Source organism: Cyanistes caeruleus, chromosome 12 (assembly GCF_971803275.1).
Source record: "Cyanistes caeruleus chromosome 12, bCyaCae1.hap1.1, whole genome shotgun sequence".
Lineage (NCBI taxonomy): Eukaryota > Metazoa > Chordata > Aves > Passeriformes > Paridae > Cyanistes > Cyanistes caeruleus.
Window position 1 is genome coordinate 20617302 of NC_141712.1, and position 18791 is coordinate 20636092.

General features: G+C 66.8%; 3 protein-coding genes across 6 annotated transcripts in view; 2 read left to right on the forward strand and 1 right to left on the reverse strand.

Annotated features, from left to right (window-relative positions):
- The window catches only part of ACSF3 (acyl-CoA synthetase family member 3), a 51676-nt gene extending 50001 nt beyond the window's left edge, over positions 1 to 1675 (forward strand). For all 4 annotated transcript variants that reach the window (XR_015275505.1, XM_086848038.1, XM_086848039.1 and 1 more), the window contains exon 10: positions 1116 to 1675. Coding sequence is in view for 3 of the 4 variants with exons in the window: in XM_086848038.1 (XP_086704164.1) it covers positions 1116 to 1233 (118 nt within the window). In the remaining variant the exon portion in view is untranslated. The remainder of the gene's footprint in view (positions 1 to 1115) is intronic.
- Positions 1676 to 5939: 4264 nt separating this feature from the next.
- Positions 5940 to 12723, forward strand: CDH15 (cadherin 15). The gene is made up of 14 exons (XM_086847983.1): positions 5940 to 6093; positions 7710 to 7853; positions 7974 to 8129; positions 8206 to 8350; positions 8441 to 8601; positions 8778 to 8906; positions 9011 to 9196; positions 9265 to 9518; positions 9596 to 9738; positions 9811 to 10047; positions 10116 to 10355; positions 11729 to 11865; positions 11944 to 12099; positions 12174 to 12723. The coding sequence occupies exons 1-14, from the start codon at positions 6043 to 6045 to the stop codon at positions 12369 to 12371; spliced, it is 2337 nt and encodes a 778-aa protein (XP_086704109.1). The 5' UTR covers positions 5940 to 6042; the 3' UTR covers positions 12372 to 12723.
- On the reverse strand, positions 12720 to 15984 carry SLC22A31 (solute carrier family 22 member 31). Its single transcript, XM_086848047.1, has 9 exons — positions 15617 to 15984; positions 15030 to 15133; positions 14799 to 14953; positions 14439 to 14607; positions 14044 to 14165; positions 13855 to 13963; positions 13561 to 13775; positions 13340 to 13451; positions 12720 to 13255 (listed from the first exon to the last, which is right to left on the reverse strand). Exons 1-9 carry the CDS (start codon positions 15953 to 15955, stop codon positions 12907 to 12909), a joined length of 1674 nt encoding a protein of 557 aa, XP_086704173.1. The 5' UTR covers positions 15956 to 15984; the 3' UTR covers positions 12720 to 12906.
- Positions 15985 to 18791: the final 2807 nt, after the last annotated feature.

Genomic DNA, 18791 nt, shown 5'->3' on the forward strand with positions numbered 1-18791 from the left:
TGTCCCCGGCTGCTCCAAGCCCCATCCAGCCTGGACTTGGGCACTGCCAGGGATCCAGGGGCAGCCCCAGCTGCTCTGGGCACCCTGTGCCAGGGCCTGCCCACCCTCCCAGGGAACAATCCCTTCCCAGTATCCCATCCATCCCTGCCCTCTGGCAGTTTTCCACTCCCCCTTGTCCGAGCACTCCAGGCCCTATAAAGTCTCTCATAAAAAGTCTCCTCTTTCCCCATCTGAACAAGCCCAGCTCTCTCAGCTTTTCCTCACAGGAGAGATGCTCACTATGTTTAAGGTGGCTGCTCATCCCTAAATTTCTTGCCAGGAACAAGGAGATCCCTTCATGCCCCACCTGTACCCTTGGGGATCCCTGGTGTGAGGCAGGGGACTTTGCTGAGCCCCCTGCCCCTCTCCCCGAGCGTTCCCTGCACGTCCCTTCCATCGCTGTCCCCTGCTCTGTGACAGGGACGTTGCTGCGGTGCCCTTGAACGCAAAGCCCCGGAGGGTCGGGCTGTGCTCCGGCCCCCGCCCGCCTCTCCCTGTCTCTCCCCTTTATTTTTTCTGTCACTTAGCTTCAATTGGCCCCCGTTCTCGCACTCCCTGGCAGGAGACACATGTCCCTCTTCAGAGTGATTCATTTTGCGGCTCTCGCTCCCCGGCGCCATCCCGGGTTAGCGGCTCCATCTGGCCGGCCGGGGCTCCGGGGGCTCGGCACGCTCGGCATCTCGCACTCGGCTCGGTGCCAGGGCGCTGCCGGAGCTTGGTGGCACAGGGCAGCAGGAGGAGCCCCGGGCTGATGAGCTCCGGTAAATGCCCCGCACGCTCCCGGGGGAGCGGCTCAGGCGCGGCCCCTCCGGAGCGGGCACAGGAACACGCGGGTTCTGTGCTCCTCACACGGCTGCTGCTGTCCCTGCCCTCGGGGACAGCCACTGAGGAGTCCCCAGCTGCTCCCTGCAGAGACAGACTGGGAAAAAAAACCATCCCACCACCCGTCTCCAGAGGGGCCGGGCTTAAATGGGCTGCGGGGATGTGGGCGGGGGTCGCAGGTGGGGCTGAGGGCGCTCCCGGGGAGGCTCAGCCCGTCCTGCCCCACCTGGAACAGCTGCACTTCGGTGTTGCAGGGACACCATGGCTCCCTACAGCATCCCGACAGAGCTGATCGTGGTGGACGAGATCCCGCGCAACCAGATGGGCAAAGTCAACAAGAAGGAGCTTCTGAAGCGCTTTTACCCAGCCTAGTGCCCACCTGGGGGGCTTGGCCCCGACCCACGGCCGCTCTGCCCCTGAGGAGGAGCCACGGGGATGGTCCTGGGCAGGTCTGGGCTCACTGCAGCCTAGTCCTTGAATAATGTCCAATAAAATACGATTTTTCCTGCCTGGCTGAGCTGAGCCAGAGCTGCAGTTAGGGCTTCCATGTGTGGGAGCCCTTTGTAGGAATCACAGGATTCCAGAATGTTTGAGGCTGGAAAGGACCTTAAAGCCCATCATGTTCCACCCCCTGCCATGGGCAGGGACACCTCCCACTGTCCCAGGGTGCTCCAAGCCCTGTCCAGCCTGGCCTGGGACATTTCCAGGGACCCAGGGGCAGCCACAGCTGCTCTGGGCACCTGTGCCAGGGCCTCCCCAATTTCACAGGGAATGATTTCCCAGCAGAACTAAATAAATTCAAAATCACACATAAGTACTGACTGTGTTATCCAGTGCATCTGCCAGCACCGAGTGGTCCCAGTGTGCTGTTGGTAAATCCCACCTCTGTCCATGGGAGTTTGTCCCTGTTTGACTCCACACACGAGCTGCCAGCCCCAGTGGGTCCGGCTGGTCTGATCCTGCCCAGTGCTGAGGGGGTGACAGGGAGCTCCAGCCTTTCCCAGCAGCTGCTGAGGCTCCAGAAGCACCAGGAAGGGCAGGAGGAACACGAGGGATTCCTTTGTTAGGGTCACCAGAGCCACAAAAATCTGGGAGGACACGTAGAGAACATGGAGAGGACCGTGGCAGGCACATGGTGCTGGCCAGAGCAGGCAGGGAGGGGATGGGATGAGAGTGGGGCTGGGAAAAAGGGGAAGGGGATGTGGATGGGGACAGGCTTTCTCCACCCCACTGCACAGGGATCTGTCCATCCCAACACCCTGCCCATAGCAGCATCTCCTGGATTTCGGTGCTTCAGGCTCAGAAGGAGATGGGGACACGAGGGACAAGCAGAGCTCAGAGCCACCTCTCAGTGTCCCACCCCCCGGGCTCAGGGACACGAGTGCAGCCGAGCACCAGCGGGAGGGCCCGAGCCGATCCTTTGTTAAAACATCAACGATGCAGTAAATTTTTTAACTTACCAAATAGATCAATATCAAATTATCATGTCTCGCATTCATAACTCTTAAGCAAGCAACAATGGAGAGAGACAAGGTCACTGGAGAATAAATAGCAGCAAAAGCTCTTAATGATCTATCATTCTCGACAACCCCGGGCACCCCGCACCAGCCCGGTGACAAGATCATTAATAAAACTCTGCAGGAACGCTATCGATTGCTTTGATGGATGATCACAGGTAGCAAATACTGTAAAACACCTGGTTGTCACACACAGAATGAGTAGTTTGACTCACGGCTCAGTGCAGGGACCTGCCTGGGGCCCTGCCAGGTTTGCTCCTCGGGGATTCCCGCAGGGAGGGTGGTCAGGGGTGACCCCCGGTTTGCCATCCGTGCTGGACCCTCGTGCTGTGCATCCCTGTGGGTGGGAGCTGTTCATTAAAAGCCTCATTAAAGCACCTGCACACAGTGGCCTGGCTGGAGCTGAGCTGGATGGGGTGACCTGGTGCCACTGGATGAACCTGGAGAGCTCCAGGAACACCCAACACAGCCGGGACCGCGGGGATGGATGGGGGTCCCAAGGCCGTGGGCTCTGCTCCCTCCACACCACATCCCTGGGGGTGCAGGGGGGGCTCCGTGTGTCCCCCCAGCCCCAGAGCTTCTCCTGCCAGCCACATCGGCATTGGCAGTGGGATCATATGTACACAACCATTCAATTACCCGGTAATGGCTGCAGGCGATTAAGCCATCAATCTCCTTCATTAGGGCCTGCCAGGCCCGGCCCAGCATCACCCAATAAAACCATTAAAACAACAACAACAACAACAACAACAACAACAACCCAGAGCAGCAGCTTTAACGCACTGACCGGAACCTCAGCCTGTGACAGTGCCGGGGGTGTCCCCAAGCCTGGGGCAGCTGGGGACCCGAGGAGGAATTGCCCTGCTGGGGTGTCCCCGAGGAGCTGGGGGCTGCCCACCCCTCTGTCCCCTCCTCTCCAGCACTTTATAGCTGACATTATCTTTTATTGCCATATAAAATCCAAGCTCCGGTGGCTTTATGGGGCTGTGCCGGCGTGCGGCACCTCTGCACTCCCAGCTGCTCCCTCTGCCCTCCTGGGCACTGCCCTGACCCCCAGCCTCTGCCCCGGGGTCACAGCTGGCCCCACTGCACCACACGTGAGGGACACGGCTGGTGCCACACTGGGGTGGTGACGGGTCCAGCTGCCCCTGCACTGGAGCTGTGGCTGCTCCCACCACACACTGTGGGGTAAAACTGCTCCCAGCACACACTGTGGGGTAAAACTGCTCCTAAAACAGCTAAAACTGTGGGGTACAACTGCTCCCACCACACACTGTGGGGTACAACTGCTCCCACCACACACTGTGGGGTGAAACTGGTCCCACCATGTTGCTGCTGAAGATGAATAGATCACACGGACACAGGTCGAGGTGTGGTGAAAAGAAGCAAGTTTATTTTTCCTCCCAGGATTTATAGGTTTCTGACCCCAGCCAGGGATTGGATGGTCAGGATAACACTTTCTCCCTGCACTGGCCATGAGAGATGCCCATCACAAGACGTGGAACAGAAGGAATGTACACATCTCTATGTTTACAGTTACTGTCCTGGGAAAGTCTTTAGAGAACTGTTAGCAAGCTCAGAAGCTGAGTTTTCAGGGTGACACCATCACACAGTGTGGGGTACAACTGGTTCCCATCACAAACTGTGGTGTAAAACTGCTCCCACCGCCCCCGATGCTTGGGGAACCCTCCAACCTCGGGTGAGCCAGCGCCCAGAGCGGCGAGGCGAGTTGTAGTCCTGTAGATTGCTGGGACCCCAAGTCGCTGTGCCGCAGTGGGAGCCCGGTTTGAAGGGACAGGAGGTGTCAGTGCGGGGACAGCAGGGGACCCGGGGGTCTCTGTCGCGCTGCAGCCGCTGCCGTGCTCCCCCCGCAGCCGCGTCCCCACGAGCGGGGCTGGCGCCTTGTCACAGCCTGTCACATCTGCCACCCCCGCGCCGCCGTGCCGGTGGCAGGGAACATCTGCTCGGCCGCCCCCTGCCACGGCTCGTCAGGGGCAGCCGCCAGGACCCCCGGCCAGCGCCGCCGGGCCGGCTGCTCGCCCTGACGCTGATGCGGGGTGACGGGGCAGCGGCGCGGACGGATGGCATCGGACAGACAGACGGGCAAGTGAGCGCCGCTGCCCGAGCCACGGCCCGGCCACGCCGCGGGTCACCCGTGCCCGGCGCTCACCCGCTCGTGACACGTCCTTGGGGACACCGACAGCCCTGCCACCGTCCCTCAGCTCCTGGGTATGGACAGGACACATCCTGCATCCCTCCTCCTGTGTCCCTTTTCCTAAGCCTTGTTCCCCCGTCCCCGTGACGCGCACGGGGGGGCACCGAGGGCTTTGTTCCCAGGAAGGGACAATTCGGGGCGGGGGTCCCCACAGCTGCCGAGCAGGGACGAGATGGTGCCACCAGTGTCACATTGTACGCTTCCCTGCCAGGCCCAGGACTCGCTTTCCCGGGAGGGCAAGAACCTCCCGACCCCTTCGCCCTGCGCGGGGTTCGCGGCTCTCCATCCCTGCTGCACCGGGACCCCCGGGACCCTGCCCCGGCGGGCGGGCGGGGGTCGCTCCCCGGTGCGGCACCGCGAGCTGCGAGCACCGCCGGGACCGGGGCCGGTGCCCGCGACGATGCTGCCACCTGGTGCCACTGCACGGCGGCGGCACCGGGACAGGCACCGGGGCTCGGGGGAAACACCGGGACAGGCACCGGGGCTCGGGGGAAACACCGGGACAGGCACCGGGGCTGTGGAAAACACCGGGACCGGCCGCGGGGCCCGAGGACAGCGCTGGGACTGGCCGGGGGGGGCGGGGGAAGCACCGGGACCGGGGAGTCGGGGGACAGCGCTGGGACAGACAGCGGGGGCCGAGAGCCTTGTCGGGGCTCCCGGAGCAGCCCCCGGCCGGTGGGAACCCGGCGGGACCAGGAGACCGCGGGATGCTGCCGGTCCCGACCCCGACCCCGCACCGGGACGGGCCCCGACGCCAACGCTGATGGATGGCACCGGGAACGGCCGGGAATAGACGGACGGGCTCGCCCCGACGGGAGGCGCGGCCGAGCGGGGCGGGAAGAACCGGTTCTGGTCCCTCTCCCTGTCCTGATCCCGGTTCTGGTCCCTCTCCCTGTCCTGATCCCGGTTCTGGTCCCTCTCCCTGTCCTGATCCCGGTTCTGGTCCCGGTCCCGGCCCCTGTCCCACTGTCGGTGTCGGAGCCTGTTCCTGTCTCGGTGCCGGCGCCGATGCCGGTCCTTGTCCCGCTGCCAGAGTTGGTCCCTGTCCTTGTCTCGGTCCCTGTCCCGGTGCCGATGCCGGTCCTTGTCCCGGCTCCGGAGCAGCCGGGGGGGCAGCGGGCCCGGCTCTCCCCCTCCCGCCCGCCCCGTCGCGGCATCCCCGGAGCGCGCCCGGCGGCAGCTGCCGCGTTCCGCCCGCCCTGCCCGGGGCTGCGCACCCCCGGCCCGGCCAGCGGGGACCCCCCCGCGCCCCCCTGCATCCCTCCACGCCCCCCGCATCTCCCCCGTCGGGCCCCCGCCGGGCCGGGCAGGGCAGGGGCTGCGGGCCGGGGGCGGCGGGGCCAGCTGCCCGCGGGGGGGTCGGGTGCCCGCAGCACATGTGCTGTCACTCAGCCAGTCCCGCCGCTATTTTAGCTCGGGGCCGGCGGCCGGGCTGTGCCCCGCTCCGCCATGGGCCCCCCGCTCCTCCTCGCCTGCCTGCTCGCCCCGCTCTGCGCTCGGGTAAGGGGCGCGGGGACCCCCAGGGTGGGAGCGGGTGGGATGGGGACCCCCAGCTCCGTGCCCCGGGAGGGCTGGCTGGGATGGGGAGCCTGCAGGCAGAGCCGGGGGTCGGCCGGACCCCAAACCGGGTGGACGCTCGTCCTTGGGGGCAGCGGGAATGGGGCTGGGGGCGATGGGGGCTCGGAGCCCCTCTTGAGGCATTTCCCACCCCACAGATGGCGGCGGCAGGGGGGGCCTGCGGCTCCGGCACATTGCCCGTGCCTGTGACCGGGATGGGCTGAGATGGGATCTGGGGGAGGGTTAGGCACTTAAAGACACCCTGCTCCTCTTTTATCCACCCCGACTGTGGTCCCAGACCCCCCTGCACCCCCTGCCCACTCACATCCCCCCAGAGCCCCTCATCCTGCGCTCGGGCCTGAGCCGCACGGGGCCGTTGGGATTCTGGCCTGGATCCTGCGCTCGGCTGCTTCCGAGCGGCGGAAGGAAAGGGGATCTGCAGGGCAGCCCCCACAAGAACAGGGTCCCCAGTGTCCCTCCCTCACATCCCGATCCCCCCCAGCTCCAGCCGTCCCCAGGGACGGGCAGGGGGTTTCTCCTGCTGGAGAAGGGCTCAGAGAAAGACCTGGAGGCCACAGCGCAACCCCTGAGCCTCGGAACCAGCCCCTTGTCCTGCTCACCCCGTGGGGCTGGTGCAAGCCCACCCCCCCCATCCCCATCCCCGGGACCCCCGGCACAGCCACCCGTGCCCCATCGGGGCGCACACGCGGCCCCTGGGGCTCCAGGGCTCCCCGGCAGCCAGCGGTGCAGGCACAGCTGGGCACAGATGTGGGTGCAGGGTCGGCGCTGCCCAGATGTGCTCCCTCCTCGGGGCGGGGGGGACAGCGCCTGTCCCCGGGGCAGGAAAGGGAGGAATGCGGCTGGGGGGCGGCGGCTCCATGCGAGGTTCCCTGGCCCCTCCCCACCCCCAGCTCCCACCTCCCACACTCCCCATGGCTCCGCCCCACCCCCCCAATCCCCCCAAATCCCTGACCTTTGTCCCGCACATCCCCACAACCCATCCTTGTCCCCACAGCTCCCTGACCCCACTGCAGCCCACCAGCACCCCTGTTCCCCTTGTTTCCATCCCTCACAGCCCCCAGCTCCACCCCAGGCCCCCAACTCCCTCTGCTCCCCCCAGCAGCCCAGCCCTGTCCCCCAGGTCACGGTGACAGCCCGAACTGATCCCTGACCCCCCACCCTCTCTGCCACATCCGTGTGGTGACGGTGACATGGGGGGGAGACCACGGTAGGTGCTGCCTGCCCGAGGTGCCCCCCCAGGGGTCCTGTGGGGCACAGCCCACGCCCAGGGCACCACCAGGGTCATTTGTGGGGCACCCCTTCCTGGTGAGCCCAGCAGGACACCCATCACCATCACACCGGGGTGCCAGGGACACTGACACGAGGCTCCTGGAGAGGCTGGGTGGCCTCTGCACTCCCCCAGACCCGACCCCATCAGCACTGAGCACCCCAGCACCGTGTACCCCACTGCACACCCAGCCCAGCCCCCTGCCCGCTGCCCTGGCATTCTGCCCCACTCCGGAGGTTTGGGGGTCACTGGCAGCCCCGTGTGCCCCCAGGGTGCCAGCCCAGCCCAGCCCGGCGCTGCAGCCCCCCAGGCCTGGCGGCAGCACGAGGCCCCTCGGCGGGTGAAGAGGGCCTGGGTGATCCCGCCCATCAGTGTCTCGGAGAACCACAAGCGCATCCCCCACCTCCTGGTGCAGGTACCTGAGAGCCCCCCACCCTCCCTCCCGGCTCGCAGGGCGGGGACACCTCGGGCAGGGGGATTGCACAGGGGACAGACCCCCAGCCTGACACCCCCAGCCCCGATTTTCCTGGGGCAGATCAAGTCAGACAAGCAGCAGCCCGGAGGGGTCATCTACAGCATCAAAGGGCCGGGGGTGGATGAGGAGCCCCTGGGCATCTTCTCCATCGACAAGTTCAGCGGGAAGGTTTTCCTCAACGCCATGCTGGACCGGGAGGAGAACGATCGCTACCGGGTAAGGATGTTCGTGGTGCCCACAGCCCCCCCGGGGTCCCCAGCCAGACCCCGAGCCCCCCGCTCTGCACCCACAGCTGAGAGCCTTCGCACTGGACCTGGGCGGTGTCACCCTGGAGGACCCCACCGACCTGGAGATCATCGTGGTGGACCAGAACGACAACCGGCCGCTCTTCCGGCAGGACGTGTTCACCGGCCGTGTGCTGGAGGGGGCTGAGCCAGGTGGGGCCAGCCGGGGGGGCTGGGCTGGGCTGGGCTGGGGGGACCGAGCCAGCCCTGTGCCGGCACCCACGGGCGCTCCTGCGGTCACAGGCACCTGTGTGATGACGGTGGATGCCACCGACGCCGACGACCCCGACACGGATAACGCGGCTCTGCGCTATTCCATCCTGGAGCAGGGCTCTGCCGGGATGTTCAGCATCAACGCCACCACCGGGGAGATCTGCACCGCACGGCCCGGCCTGGACCGCGAGGTAGCGGGATGGGCTCACCCCGGTGGGACTGGGGGGGACTCGGGGCAGCCACGGACGCCCCACGTGGTGAAACCACAGCTCCCTCCATGGAGCAGGGTGGGTGGGCAGCAGCTGGGGGATCTCTGTGTTCCCTGGGGGCTGGAGGGGCTCAGCTCCGCCCCCCTCATTCCCCACAGACCATGGGGGTGTACAACCTGACGGTGCAGGCGGCCGACATGTCCGGGGACGGGCTGACCACCACGGCCATGGCCGTCATCTACCTGGAGGACATCAACGACAACCCTCCCGAGTTCACCAAGGAGGAGGTAGCGGCCGTGCCGGGGTCAGCGGGGCGGGAGCTGCCCCCCCATCCCCGGGGAGCTGCAGCATCCCAAAGGGGCAGAGCCCACCCCACACCTCTCTCCCCCAGTTCTCCATGGAGGTGGAGGAGCAGGCGGCGGGTGTGGACGTGGGCAAGGTTTTTGTGCACGACAAGGACCTGGCGGGCTCGCCCAGCTGGTTGGCCAAATTCACCATCCTGGAGGGCGACCCCGAGGGCGCCTTCGCCATCCGGACCGACCCCCACACCAACGACGGCGTGCTCTCCGTGGTCAAGGTGGGCACGGGGCAGCCGGGGGGCACCGGGGGTCTCATGGCTCGGCTGACCCCTGGCCCCTCCCGCAGCCGCTGGACCACGAGGTGCGGGACCGCTTCGAGCTGACGGTGTCGGTGCAGAACGAGCGGCCGCTGGAGCCCTCGGTCCCCGCCAGCCCCCGGGCCCTGGCCACGGTGCGGGTGCGGGTGCGGGACGTCAACGAGGCTCCCGTGTTCCGCGAGAACCCGCGGAGGATCAGCGTCCTGGAGGGGACACCCCCGGGCACCCCCATCACCACCTACACCGCCAGCGACCCCGACACCCACCAGATCCAGACCCTCACGTGAGTCCCGCTCCCCTCCCGCCGCCCCCGGCACCCGGGCGGGGGTCGGGGATGGCTCACGCACCCCTCGCCCACAGCTACGCGCTGCTCTACGACCCCGCGGACTGGCTGCAGCTGGAGCCGCACGCCGGCACCGTCCGCACCAAGCGGGAGCTGCTGCACCCGTCCGCCTTCCTGCAGGGCGGCTGGTACATCGCCCTGCTGCTCGCCCGCGACGATGGTGAGCGAGCAGCCGCCCCCGCTGCCCCCCTGGCCCCCGCCGCCCCCGCTGACCCCTCTGCTCTGTCCCCAGCCGAGCCCCCGCTCTCGGCCACCGGCACCCTCTCCATCGAGATCCTCGAGGTGAACGACCACGCTCCGCAGCTGCAGCCGCAGGCCGGGCTGCTCTGCGGGCGGCCGGGACGCGGGGGGACCCTGCTCCTGGGGGCCACCGACGATGACCGACCCCCCCATGGAGCCCCCTTCCACTTCCAGCTCAGCCCCCAGCACCCCCAGCTCGCCCGCAACTGGAGCCTCGCCCGCTTCAATGGTGAGGGTGAGCCGGGGAGGGGGGGATGCTGCATAGAGGGTCCCGCTCACGCCCTGCCCACCCCGCAGTGACCCACGCCGTGCTGGCCGTGCTGGCGGAGCTGCCCGAGGGGCCCTACTCGCTCCCGCTGCTGCTCCGGGACTCGGGGACCCCCCCGCGGGAGCAGCAGCAGCTGCTGAACGTCTCGGTGTGTCACTGCGGCCGGGACGGCACCTGCCTGGACGGGCTCCTGGCCGCGGCCACCGCCGGGGCCGGCATCACCCTCGGGGCGCTCATGATCATCCTGGGCAGCACCATCCTCCTCCTTGGTGAGTGAGACCCCCACCGTCCTTCCCCCACCCCTCCATCCCGCCCCCCGGCACCCCAGCCCTGTGCTGGTCCTGGTCCGAGCCCCTCCCGAACCCCTCCAGCACATTCTGTCACCTTGACCCCCTCCCATCACCCCATCCTGGCCTCCCACCCAACCCAACCCATGACCCTCAACACCTCCCCCCTACCCAGCAACCCCTTCTGACCTCAACCGAGACCCCCGTGACCATTTCCTTCATTGCCCATCCCACCCCAATCCCACCCCAATCCCACCCCAATCCCACCCTAATCCCACCCTAATCCCACCCTAATCCCACCCCAATCCCACCCCAATCCCACCCCCATCTCCACCCTTACCCCTCCTCCCAACTGCATCCCACCCCAGCCATCACCCCGTGTCCCCCGTGCCTCCACATGCCCACGCGCGTGTCCCATGTCCCTTGTCCCACGTCATGTGTCATGTCCCGTGTCCCATGTCCCATGTCCCGTGTCCCATGTCATGTCCCATGTCCCATGTCCCATGTCCCATGTCCCATGTCCCGTGTCCCATGTCCCGTGTCCCCGTGTCCCATGTCCCATGTCCCATGTCCCATGTCCCGTGTCCCGTGTCCCGTGTCCCATGTCCCGTGTCCCCGTGTCCCATGTCCCGTGTCCCCGTGTCCCATGTCCCATGTCCCCATGTCCCGTGTCCCATGTCCCATGTCCCATGTCCCGTGTCCCATGTCCCGTGTCCCCGTGTCCCATGTCCTGTGTCCCATGTCCCGTGTCCCCGTGTCCCATGTCCCGTGTCCCATGTCCCGTGTCCCGTGTCCCATATCCCATGTCCCATGTCCCCGTGTCCCGTGTCCCGTGTCCCGTGTCCCCGTGTCCCATGTCCCGTGTCCCATGTCCCGTGTCCCATGTCCCGTGTCCCCGTGTCCCATGTCCCGTGTCCCATGTCCCGTGTCCTGTGTCCCGTGTCCCATGTCCCATGTCCCCGTGTCCCATGTCCTGTGTCCCATGTCCCCGTGTCCCGTGTCCCGTGTCCCGTGTCCTGTGTCCCATGTCCCCGTGTCCCGTGTCCCGTGTCCCGTGTCCCCGTGTCCCATGTCCCCATGTCCCATGTCCTGTGTCCCGTGTCCCATGTCCCATGTCCTGTGTCCCATGTCCCATGTCCCGTGTCCCCATGTCCCGTGTCCCATGTCCCCATGTCCCCGTGTCCCGTGTCCCGTGTCCCATGTCCCGTGTCCCATGTCCCCATGTCCCATGTCCCATGTCCCGTGTCCCATGTCCCCATGTCCCAAGTCCCGTGTCCCATGTCCCCGTGTCCCATGTCCCGTGTCCCGTGTCCCATGTCCCGTGTCCCCGTGTCCCATGTCCCGTGTCCCCGCAGTGCTGGCAGGGCTGGGCGCTGCGCGGGTCCGCGGGCGCCGCCGGGCTCTGCGCCAGGGGCTCCTGCAGCGCTCTCGGGACGACATGCGCGACAACATCCTCAACTACGACGAGCAGGGCGGGGGCGAGGAGGACCAGGTGAGCAGGACCCATGGCAGGGGGTCCCGGGGGTCCGCAGCTCAGCCCTGACCCTCTAAACCCCTCCCGGCCCCGCAGGACGCCTACGACATCAACCAGCTCCGGCACCCCGAGCTCTTCTCCCCCCGGGCCAAGCCCCCCCTGCGCAGGGACGCCCCGCTCAGCTCCGGGACCCCCCTGGCCCCCCGCAAGCTGCCCAGCAGCCCCTCCGACATCGAGGATTTCATCAACGAGGTGGGTCAGGGCCCGGTGCCCGCGGCCTCAGCCGCCCGTGGGCGGAGGGCTGACGGTGACCCCCGTCCCTGCAGGGGCTGGAGGCGGCTGACAGTGACCCCAGCGTGCCCCCCTATGACACCGCCCTCATCTACGACTACGAGGGCTCGGGCTCGGTCGCCAGCCGCCTCAGCTCCATCGTGTCCAGCCTGACGGACGAGGACCAGGACTACGATTACCTGAGCGAGTGGGGGCCCCGCTTCCGCCGCCTGGCCGACCTCTACGGGCACTAGCGGGGCTGGAGGGCAGGAGGGGACACCCCAGTGCCCGGGGAGGGGACGGGACGGCGGGCAGCTCACACACAAACACGCCCAGGAGCACAGGAGATGCCCAGGGGCAGCGGCTTCACGCACGGACCCGCACGGGATGCGCGGCTGGAGCGGCTTTGCACACGCGTGTGCAACGAGAGGCCTCCGTGCGAGGGATGCGCACTCACACCCACCCCGCAGAGCCCAGCCCAGCAAACCTCGGGGGGGACGCCCGGGTGAGCCCCACACAGCTGGGGAGGGGGCGGTCACCCCCTAATAAAGAGCGGGGGTCGGTGGCGGGGGTGTGTGACCCCCCCACGGCAGCGACCCGTAGAAACAAGGCACTTTTATTGGGAGCCGGCAGCACCCTCGGGGGGGCTTCACCCCCGCCCCGGGGCTCCCAGCACCGCTGCTCCTGGGGCGGGATCGGCCCCAGCGCGGGGTGGGCGCTGCTCCCCCCGCCTGCTCCCGTAACACCCCCGGACAGCGGGGAGACCCCCGGGGAGCGCGGGGGGCACGGCTACACCTCGCGGGGGGCGTCCGGGGAGCGCAGCATCCTCTTGGTGGAGGCGGCCAGGCGGGAATAGTCGTGGGGAATGGCTTGGGGGGGCAGCAGGGGCAGGTGGTCCTCGCGGGCGGGGCGGCGGAACAGGGGCGGGCGGCGCTGGCTCTCGCCGTCCTGCAGGGACTGGGGCAGGGCCCGGCCCTGGCTCTCGGGCAGTAACATGATGCTGAGCACGGCCAGGATGGCGAAGGAGGCGAACACGACGTGGTGCAGGAAGAAGCCGCGGCTGTTGGGGATGGCGGTGATGGGCGCCGCGGCTTTGCCCACGAAATTGGCGCCCAGGACCAAGCCCAGGGCGGCGCCCCTGCGGGAGGAACACGCTCAGAGGGGGCCCTGCCCCGTGCCCCCCGCTCCGGGCTGGCACAAGAGGGGGGCAGCTCCCCCTTACCTGACCACGGTGGGGAGAACCTCGCTGGCAAAGAAGATGCTGAGCACGGTGACGGCGTGGGAGGCGGCCGTGCCCACCACGGACAGCGCCAGGACAATGAGCTCCAGCAGGTCTGGGAGGGGGTGAAGCACATCAGGGGGCAAATCCCGCACCCACCTCGACAGGGACCCTCTCTTCCCCGGGCCGGGGGCTGCGTGCCGGGGGTCCCGCCGGGGCCTTACACTGGGTGAGGGCCAGCAGCAGCAGGGAGGAGATGCCGGTGAGGACGGTGCAGAGCAGGAGGATGGCGCGGCGCCCGAAGCGCTCGGCAGTCAGGCACACGAAGAGGCAGGCGGCGGCCTCGGTGCCCAGCAGCACCAGGTGGGACGAGAAGAAGTGGGGCAGGTGGGGGACCAGGTTGCGGGTGAAGCAGTGGCGGATGCCGGAGCCGATGAACCTAAGGGACAGCGGGGTCAGGGGGCCGCGAGTGGGACCCCCCGCCCCACGGCCACCCTCCGCCACCCCCCGGCGCTCACGCCGCGAAGCCGAGGATGACGCCGTTCTTCCAGATGACCCTGGTGCCGCAGATCTCGCAGACAGAGTGGTACCGGGGCCGCGGGGGCCCCTCGGACAGGCCCTCCAGCTCTGCCGGGAGAAGGGAACCCAGGGTAGAGCCGGCCCTGTTCCAGCACCCCCAGAGGCACGGCTCGGAGCCCCCCACGCACCCGCGAGGAGGCTGTCCTGGGGACAGTTGTCTTCGGCCAGAGCCTGCAGGGTCTTCCTGGCCCTCTCCAGCTGCCGCGTGGCCAGCAGCCAGCGCGGTGACTCCAGCAGCAGTGCCGGGCACCTGGGGCACGAGTGTCGGGTCACCGGGCTCCCCATGGGCCTGGCCACCCTCCAGCACTGACCTTCCCACCCGGCTTCAAAGCAACGCTGCCCAGAAACCCTCAGCTTCAAACCTGAGCAAACATTTACCCAGGGTGGGGAGGTTCCCACTCCTCTGGAGAGCCCCGGGTGGCCTCTGATCCCCACCGCGGCCCCGGGCAGGGTGTGCCGGGCAGCCCCGGGCACAGCGCAGCCCCACGCAGCCCCCTGCCCGGGGGGGGGGGGGTGTCCTTACCACCAGCAGGCGGCCAGCAGGGCCAGGATCATGGTGACAGCGCCCTGCAGCACCCGCCAGTCCCGGCACAGCAGGGCCAGCCCCGGCAGCAGCAGCTCCCCGGCGATCCAGAAGAATCCGGCCACCATTGTCACCCCCAGCCGGTGCGGGGGGTCACACAGCTCCAGCCCTGGCAGGGGGTCAGGGGGACACAGTGGGTGTCGAGGACACGGAGCATCCCGCACCCTGGAGCATCCTGCGCTCCAGACCGTCCCGCACCCTGGCACATCCCGGAGCATCCCGGAGCATCCCGGAGCATCCCGGAGCATCCCGGAGCATCCGCAGTCCCCACACCCCCCTGGACGCCCCCATCACACTCACGTGCCACGTAGAGGGCGAGGAAAGCTCCTGCCAGCGCGGCCCCGAAGAGCAGCCGCGCCACCAGGACCATGAGGAAATCCACAGCCAGTGCCACGCCGAGCCCCAGGGGCACGGCCAGCGCCAGGGACAGCAGGAAGGTGGGACGGCGGCCGAACCTGCCAGGGACGGGCTGTGAGAGGGGCTGGGCACGGTGGGCCCTGCCCGCGGGGGCTCCCCGGGGACCCCCACTACCTGTCACAGGCCAGGCCGGCGGTGACACTGCCCAGTGCCCAGCCCAGCAGGTGCGTGCTCTGCTCCAGGGGCACCTTCCAGCGAGAGGCACACACCAGGTCCCACTGCGGGGGACACAGCAGGGAGGGGTCAGCGTGGGGGGCTTGGCAGACCCCCTGGCACTGCCCACAAGGCTGGGATGGATGAGCCTGGAGGGCTTCTGGAGAGCCTCCACCCCACGAACAGAAATGTGGGGACAGATGTGAGGGGACAGTGCTGGTGACTCCAAGAGCCCTGGACACCCTCCAGCCCCTCAGCTCCAAACCCATCCGTGGGCTCGTCCGCCTCGCTCCCCCTGCGCACCCAGAGCTTCCCCGTGGGATCCTTCACTGGAGTCCCCAGCTTGCTCCGGTAGCTGGGACCCCCCATTTGCTCCCCCCTGCTCCTCGCAGGTATTCACCCTCCAGCTTTCCCAGGACCCTCCCTTAACCCCTCCTTTACCCAAGGGAACCCTCCGCCCCCTCCAGCAGCGCAGGCTGCCCCAGGCCCGGGGGTCCCCCGCTGTCCCCAGCCCCGGGAGCCCCCCAGTCCCACCCCCCGAACCCCACCTGTGTGACGAGGTTGGCTCGGAGCCCGGCGGCGGGCAGCGCGTAGTGCCAGCCGCGGGTGCAGGGCCCGGTGCCGTTGGGCCGGGGGTCTCCGTGGGGGTACCGGTACAGCTGGCAGGGGCTCCAGCCGCCGCGGAGGCGCGGAACGGCGGCGCGGAGCAGCGCGGGGCCCCCGAGGCGGCGGAGCGGCGGCGGCAGCAGCGCGGTGTCGGGGCGGCAGCGGTGCGGGGGCTCCGTGCCCAGCGCCCACCCCAGCGCCCAGCCCAGAGCCAGCGCCAAGCACGGCACCCACCCCCCCGCTGCCCGCCGGGCCCGCGGCCGCGACCCCCCGAGCGCCATCGCCGCGGCCACCGGCACCGGCACCGGCACCGGCAGCGGCAGCGACACCGGCAGCGACACCGGCACAGGCAGAGCGCTCGGGCTCGGCGCGGCCAGGTGGGGCGGCACCGGCCGGATCCGCCCCGCGGCACCGCCCCGAAGGCTCCCTCCGGAACTCGAGCCCCCAGCCCCGGTTCGGACCCCCAGCTCCGGTTCGGACCCCCAGCCCCGGTTCGGACCCCCAGCCCCGGTTCGGATCCCCAGCCCCGGTTCGGATCCCCAGCCCGGTTCGGACCCCCAGCCCCGGTTCGGACCCCCAGCCCCGGTTCGGATCCCCAGCCCCGGTTCGGATCCCCAGCCCGGTTCGGACCCCCAGCCCCGGTTCGGATCCCCAGCCTGGTTCGGACCCCCAGCCCCGATTCGGACCCGCCAAGTCCCGGTTCGGACCCCCAGCCCCGGTTCGGATCCCCAGCCCCGGTTTGGATCCCCAGCCCCGGTTCGGATCCCCAGCCCGGTTCGGATCCCCAGCCCGGTTCGGATCCCCAGCCCCGGTTCGGATCCCCAGCCCGGTTCGGACCCCCGCGATACGAGGCTCAGTCCCGGTCTGATCGCCCCTCAAGCCTGGTTTGCCTCAGCCCCGGTTCGCTCCCCCCAGCACCAGACCCGGCTCCCCCAGCCTGGTTTGCCCCCTCCCACGCCCCCCACTTTGGTTCTCCAAGCCTCCTCAGCCCCAGTTTGCTCTCCCCCAGCCCTGCTCGTTCCCCAGCCCCGATTCACCGCCCCCACCCCAGTTCCCCCCACCCAGGGTGCTCCAGACCCCTCCCAGACCGGGGGACCCCCGGCCCAGCTGCTGTCGGGGGTCCGGGGGTGCAGCCGGGGGTTCCAGGACCCATCTGTGAACACCCACAAATGCACCCAGGTCCCCCCAAACCTCAGAGGGGGCAGTGGGAACTGTGACACCCCCTCGGGAAGGGAACGTGTTGGCACCACGTGAGCCCGTGGCAAGAGCCAGCAGAGCAGCCAAACTGCAAACAGCCTTTATTTCCCTCTTCCTTTTAAAATCTACTCACAAACGTGAATTTCTGGGGGCAGCAGCATCACTCGGGTGCTCAGCCTCAGACCTGCAATGGTGGAAATACTCCACCTGCAAAATCACGTTGAAAATCACACTAAAAAAAAACCCCATCTGCATTTTTTTGCTCCCATCTGAGGGATCCACACCCCCGCACAGGTCTGGGAGTTCCAGCACCGAGGAAAACTGACCCTGGGGACTCCCAAGGTCACCAGCACCGCGGGCAGATGAACCTATGGGACTTTCCAGTTTTAGATGCTCATAAAAGGCCTCTCTGTGACTACAGAGACAAATTTATGGCTGTTTAACAAAATAAAGACCAAGGATGGAAATTAACCAAAGAATGAGTGTTACCTGTGGCTGCTTTTTTGAGGGCTCTGACACAGGAGCAGCTCCCGGTCCCGGCATTTGCTCCAGTGCCCCCCCACACCCATCCCACAGCCCAGGACAAGGATGGGGGGAAAATCCCTCTGGCTGCAGCTGGGACATGGCACTGCCCGTCCTGCTGTGGCTGTGTGAGCCCCAGTCCCGGTGCCAAGGCAGGGGCTGAGGGCTGGCCAGGGAGCAGTGGGACACCCCTGGCTCTCCAAAGCTGTTGTGATGTGCTGGAGTGAAAACCTCCAGCATCCCCCTGCCCTGACCGTGGAAAACTCCTCAAGTGGCTGCAAAGCTGGAGGCAGTGAGGGGGAGCTGGGGGCTGAATCCAGGGGTCCCCTCTGGTCCCCCCAGCCAGGAGATGCCAGCAGAGGAACAAGTGGCATTTGGAACATCTTTGCTTTCCAAAGTGGCAGCTGAGACACTTGGCCAGCAGGAGCACCTGGAAAACCCAACAGAGGAAGTTTGAGATCCCAGAGCTGGCAGTGGGGGCCACCTCTCACTCCTGCCTGGGGCTGGCAGCTGCAGCCGTCAGGAGAGGCTGGGCAGGAGGAAGGAAGGAAGGCACAGAGGTCTTGGAAAGGCACTGGGATCTGCCTCCAGCTGCATCCCTGAGCTGCTGAGTGAGGACCGAGCTTGCCCGGATCCAGACTCTGCAACCCGAAAACAGCTTCTCCTGCTCAGTCACCCTGGGGGCAGTGAAGTCACCAGCGCAGGAGGGTCCCCTCTCCTCATGACCCACCCCTGGAGGGTTCCAATCCCACTGCACACAAAGGAAAGGAAAAGAGACAGTGATGTGTAAAATCACAGAACAGCTTGGGTTGGAAGGGACCTCAAAGCTCATCTTGCTCCAGCCCCTGCCATGGGCAGCTGATCTGGGACACTTTTTCCTTTGACAGGGAAACTGCTGCCCAGGGTGAACTATAAATACAAAGATAATTTTAATTAATTTATTTATTTCTTTACACATAACTGAAAGTGATGTTACAGTACATAAGTTATTTACAACTGTGCAGTAATGTGTTGCAAAATAAATTATCTAGAAGGCAGCAAAAGTACATTGTTAATGTATATAAAAACTGTACAGCATTTATGGGATACAATTTTTCTTTATATGAGTATTGGCTCTGTAGTGTTTTCAAGTTATGTTCTCAGAAAGAGAAACGAAATGCCCAAGATTAAAGGAAAAAATATATAAACCACGTGGATTTTACTCCATTAAAAACACAGTTGGCAAAGTCCTTTCTCTGCGTCGCCGTCTCCCCGGCCGTGCCGCCCCGGCGTCTCCTCTGCCCGTCCCCAGCGGTGGCAGCGGCTGCTGTGGGGCCACCGGCACATCCCGGAGCTGTCCCCGCTCCGGAGCCGCCGCTGCCCAACGTGGACACACTGTCCTTTTGTTTCTAATTGTTG

What these genes read in the sequence shown, in the direction of transcription:
- CDH15 (XM_086847983.1), top strand. Translation starts at nt 6,043, where the DNA reads ATGGGCCCCCCGCTCCTCCTCGCCTGCCTGCTCGCCCCGCTCTGCGCT. An exon ending in CACCAGATCCAGACCCTCAC is followed by an intron (nt 9,519 to 9,595) that starts GTGAGTCCCGCT and finishes CCTCGCCCACAG; the next exon opens with CTACGCGCTGCTCTACGACC. An exon ending in GCTGCTCGCCCGCGACGATG is followed by an intron (nt 9,739 to 9,810) that starts GTGAGCGAGCAG and finishes CTCTGTCCCCAG; the next exon opens with CCGAGCCCCCGCTCTCGGCC.
- SLC22A31 (XM_086848047.1), bottom strand. Translation starts at nt 15,955, where the DNA reads ATGGCGCTCGGGGGGTCGCGGCCGCGGGCCCGGCGGGCAGCGGGGGGG. An exon ending in GCCGGCCTGGCCTGTGACAG is followed by an intron (nt 14,954 to 15,029) that starts GTAGTGGGGGTC and finishes CGTCCCTGGCAG; the next exon opens with GTTCGGCCGCCGTCCCACCT. An exon ending in CCTCGCCCTCTACGTGGCAC is followed by an intron (nt 14,608 to 14,798) that starts GTGAGTGTGATG and finishes ACCCCCTGCCAG; the next exon opens with GGCTGGAGCTGTGTGACCCC.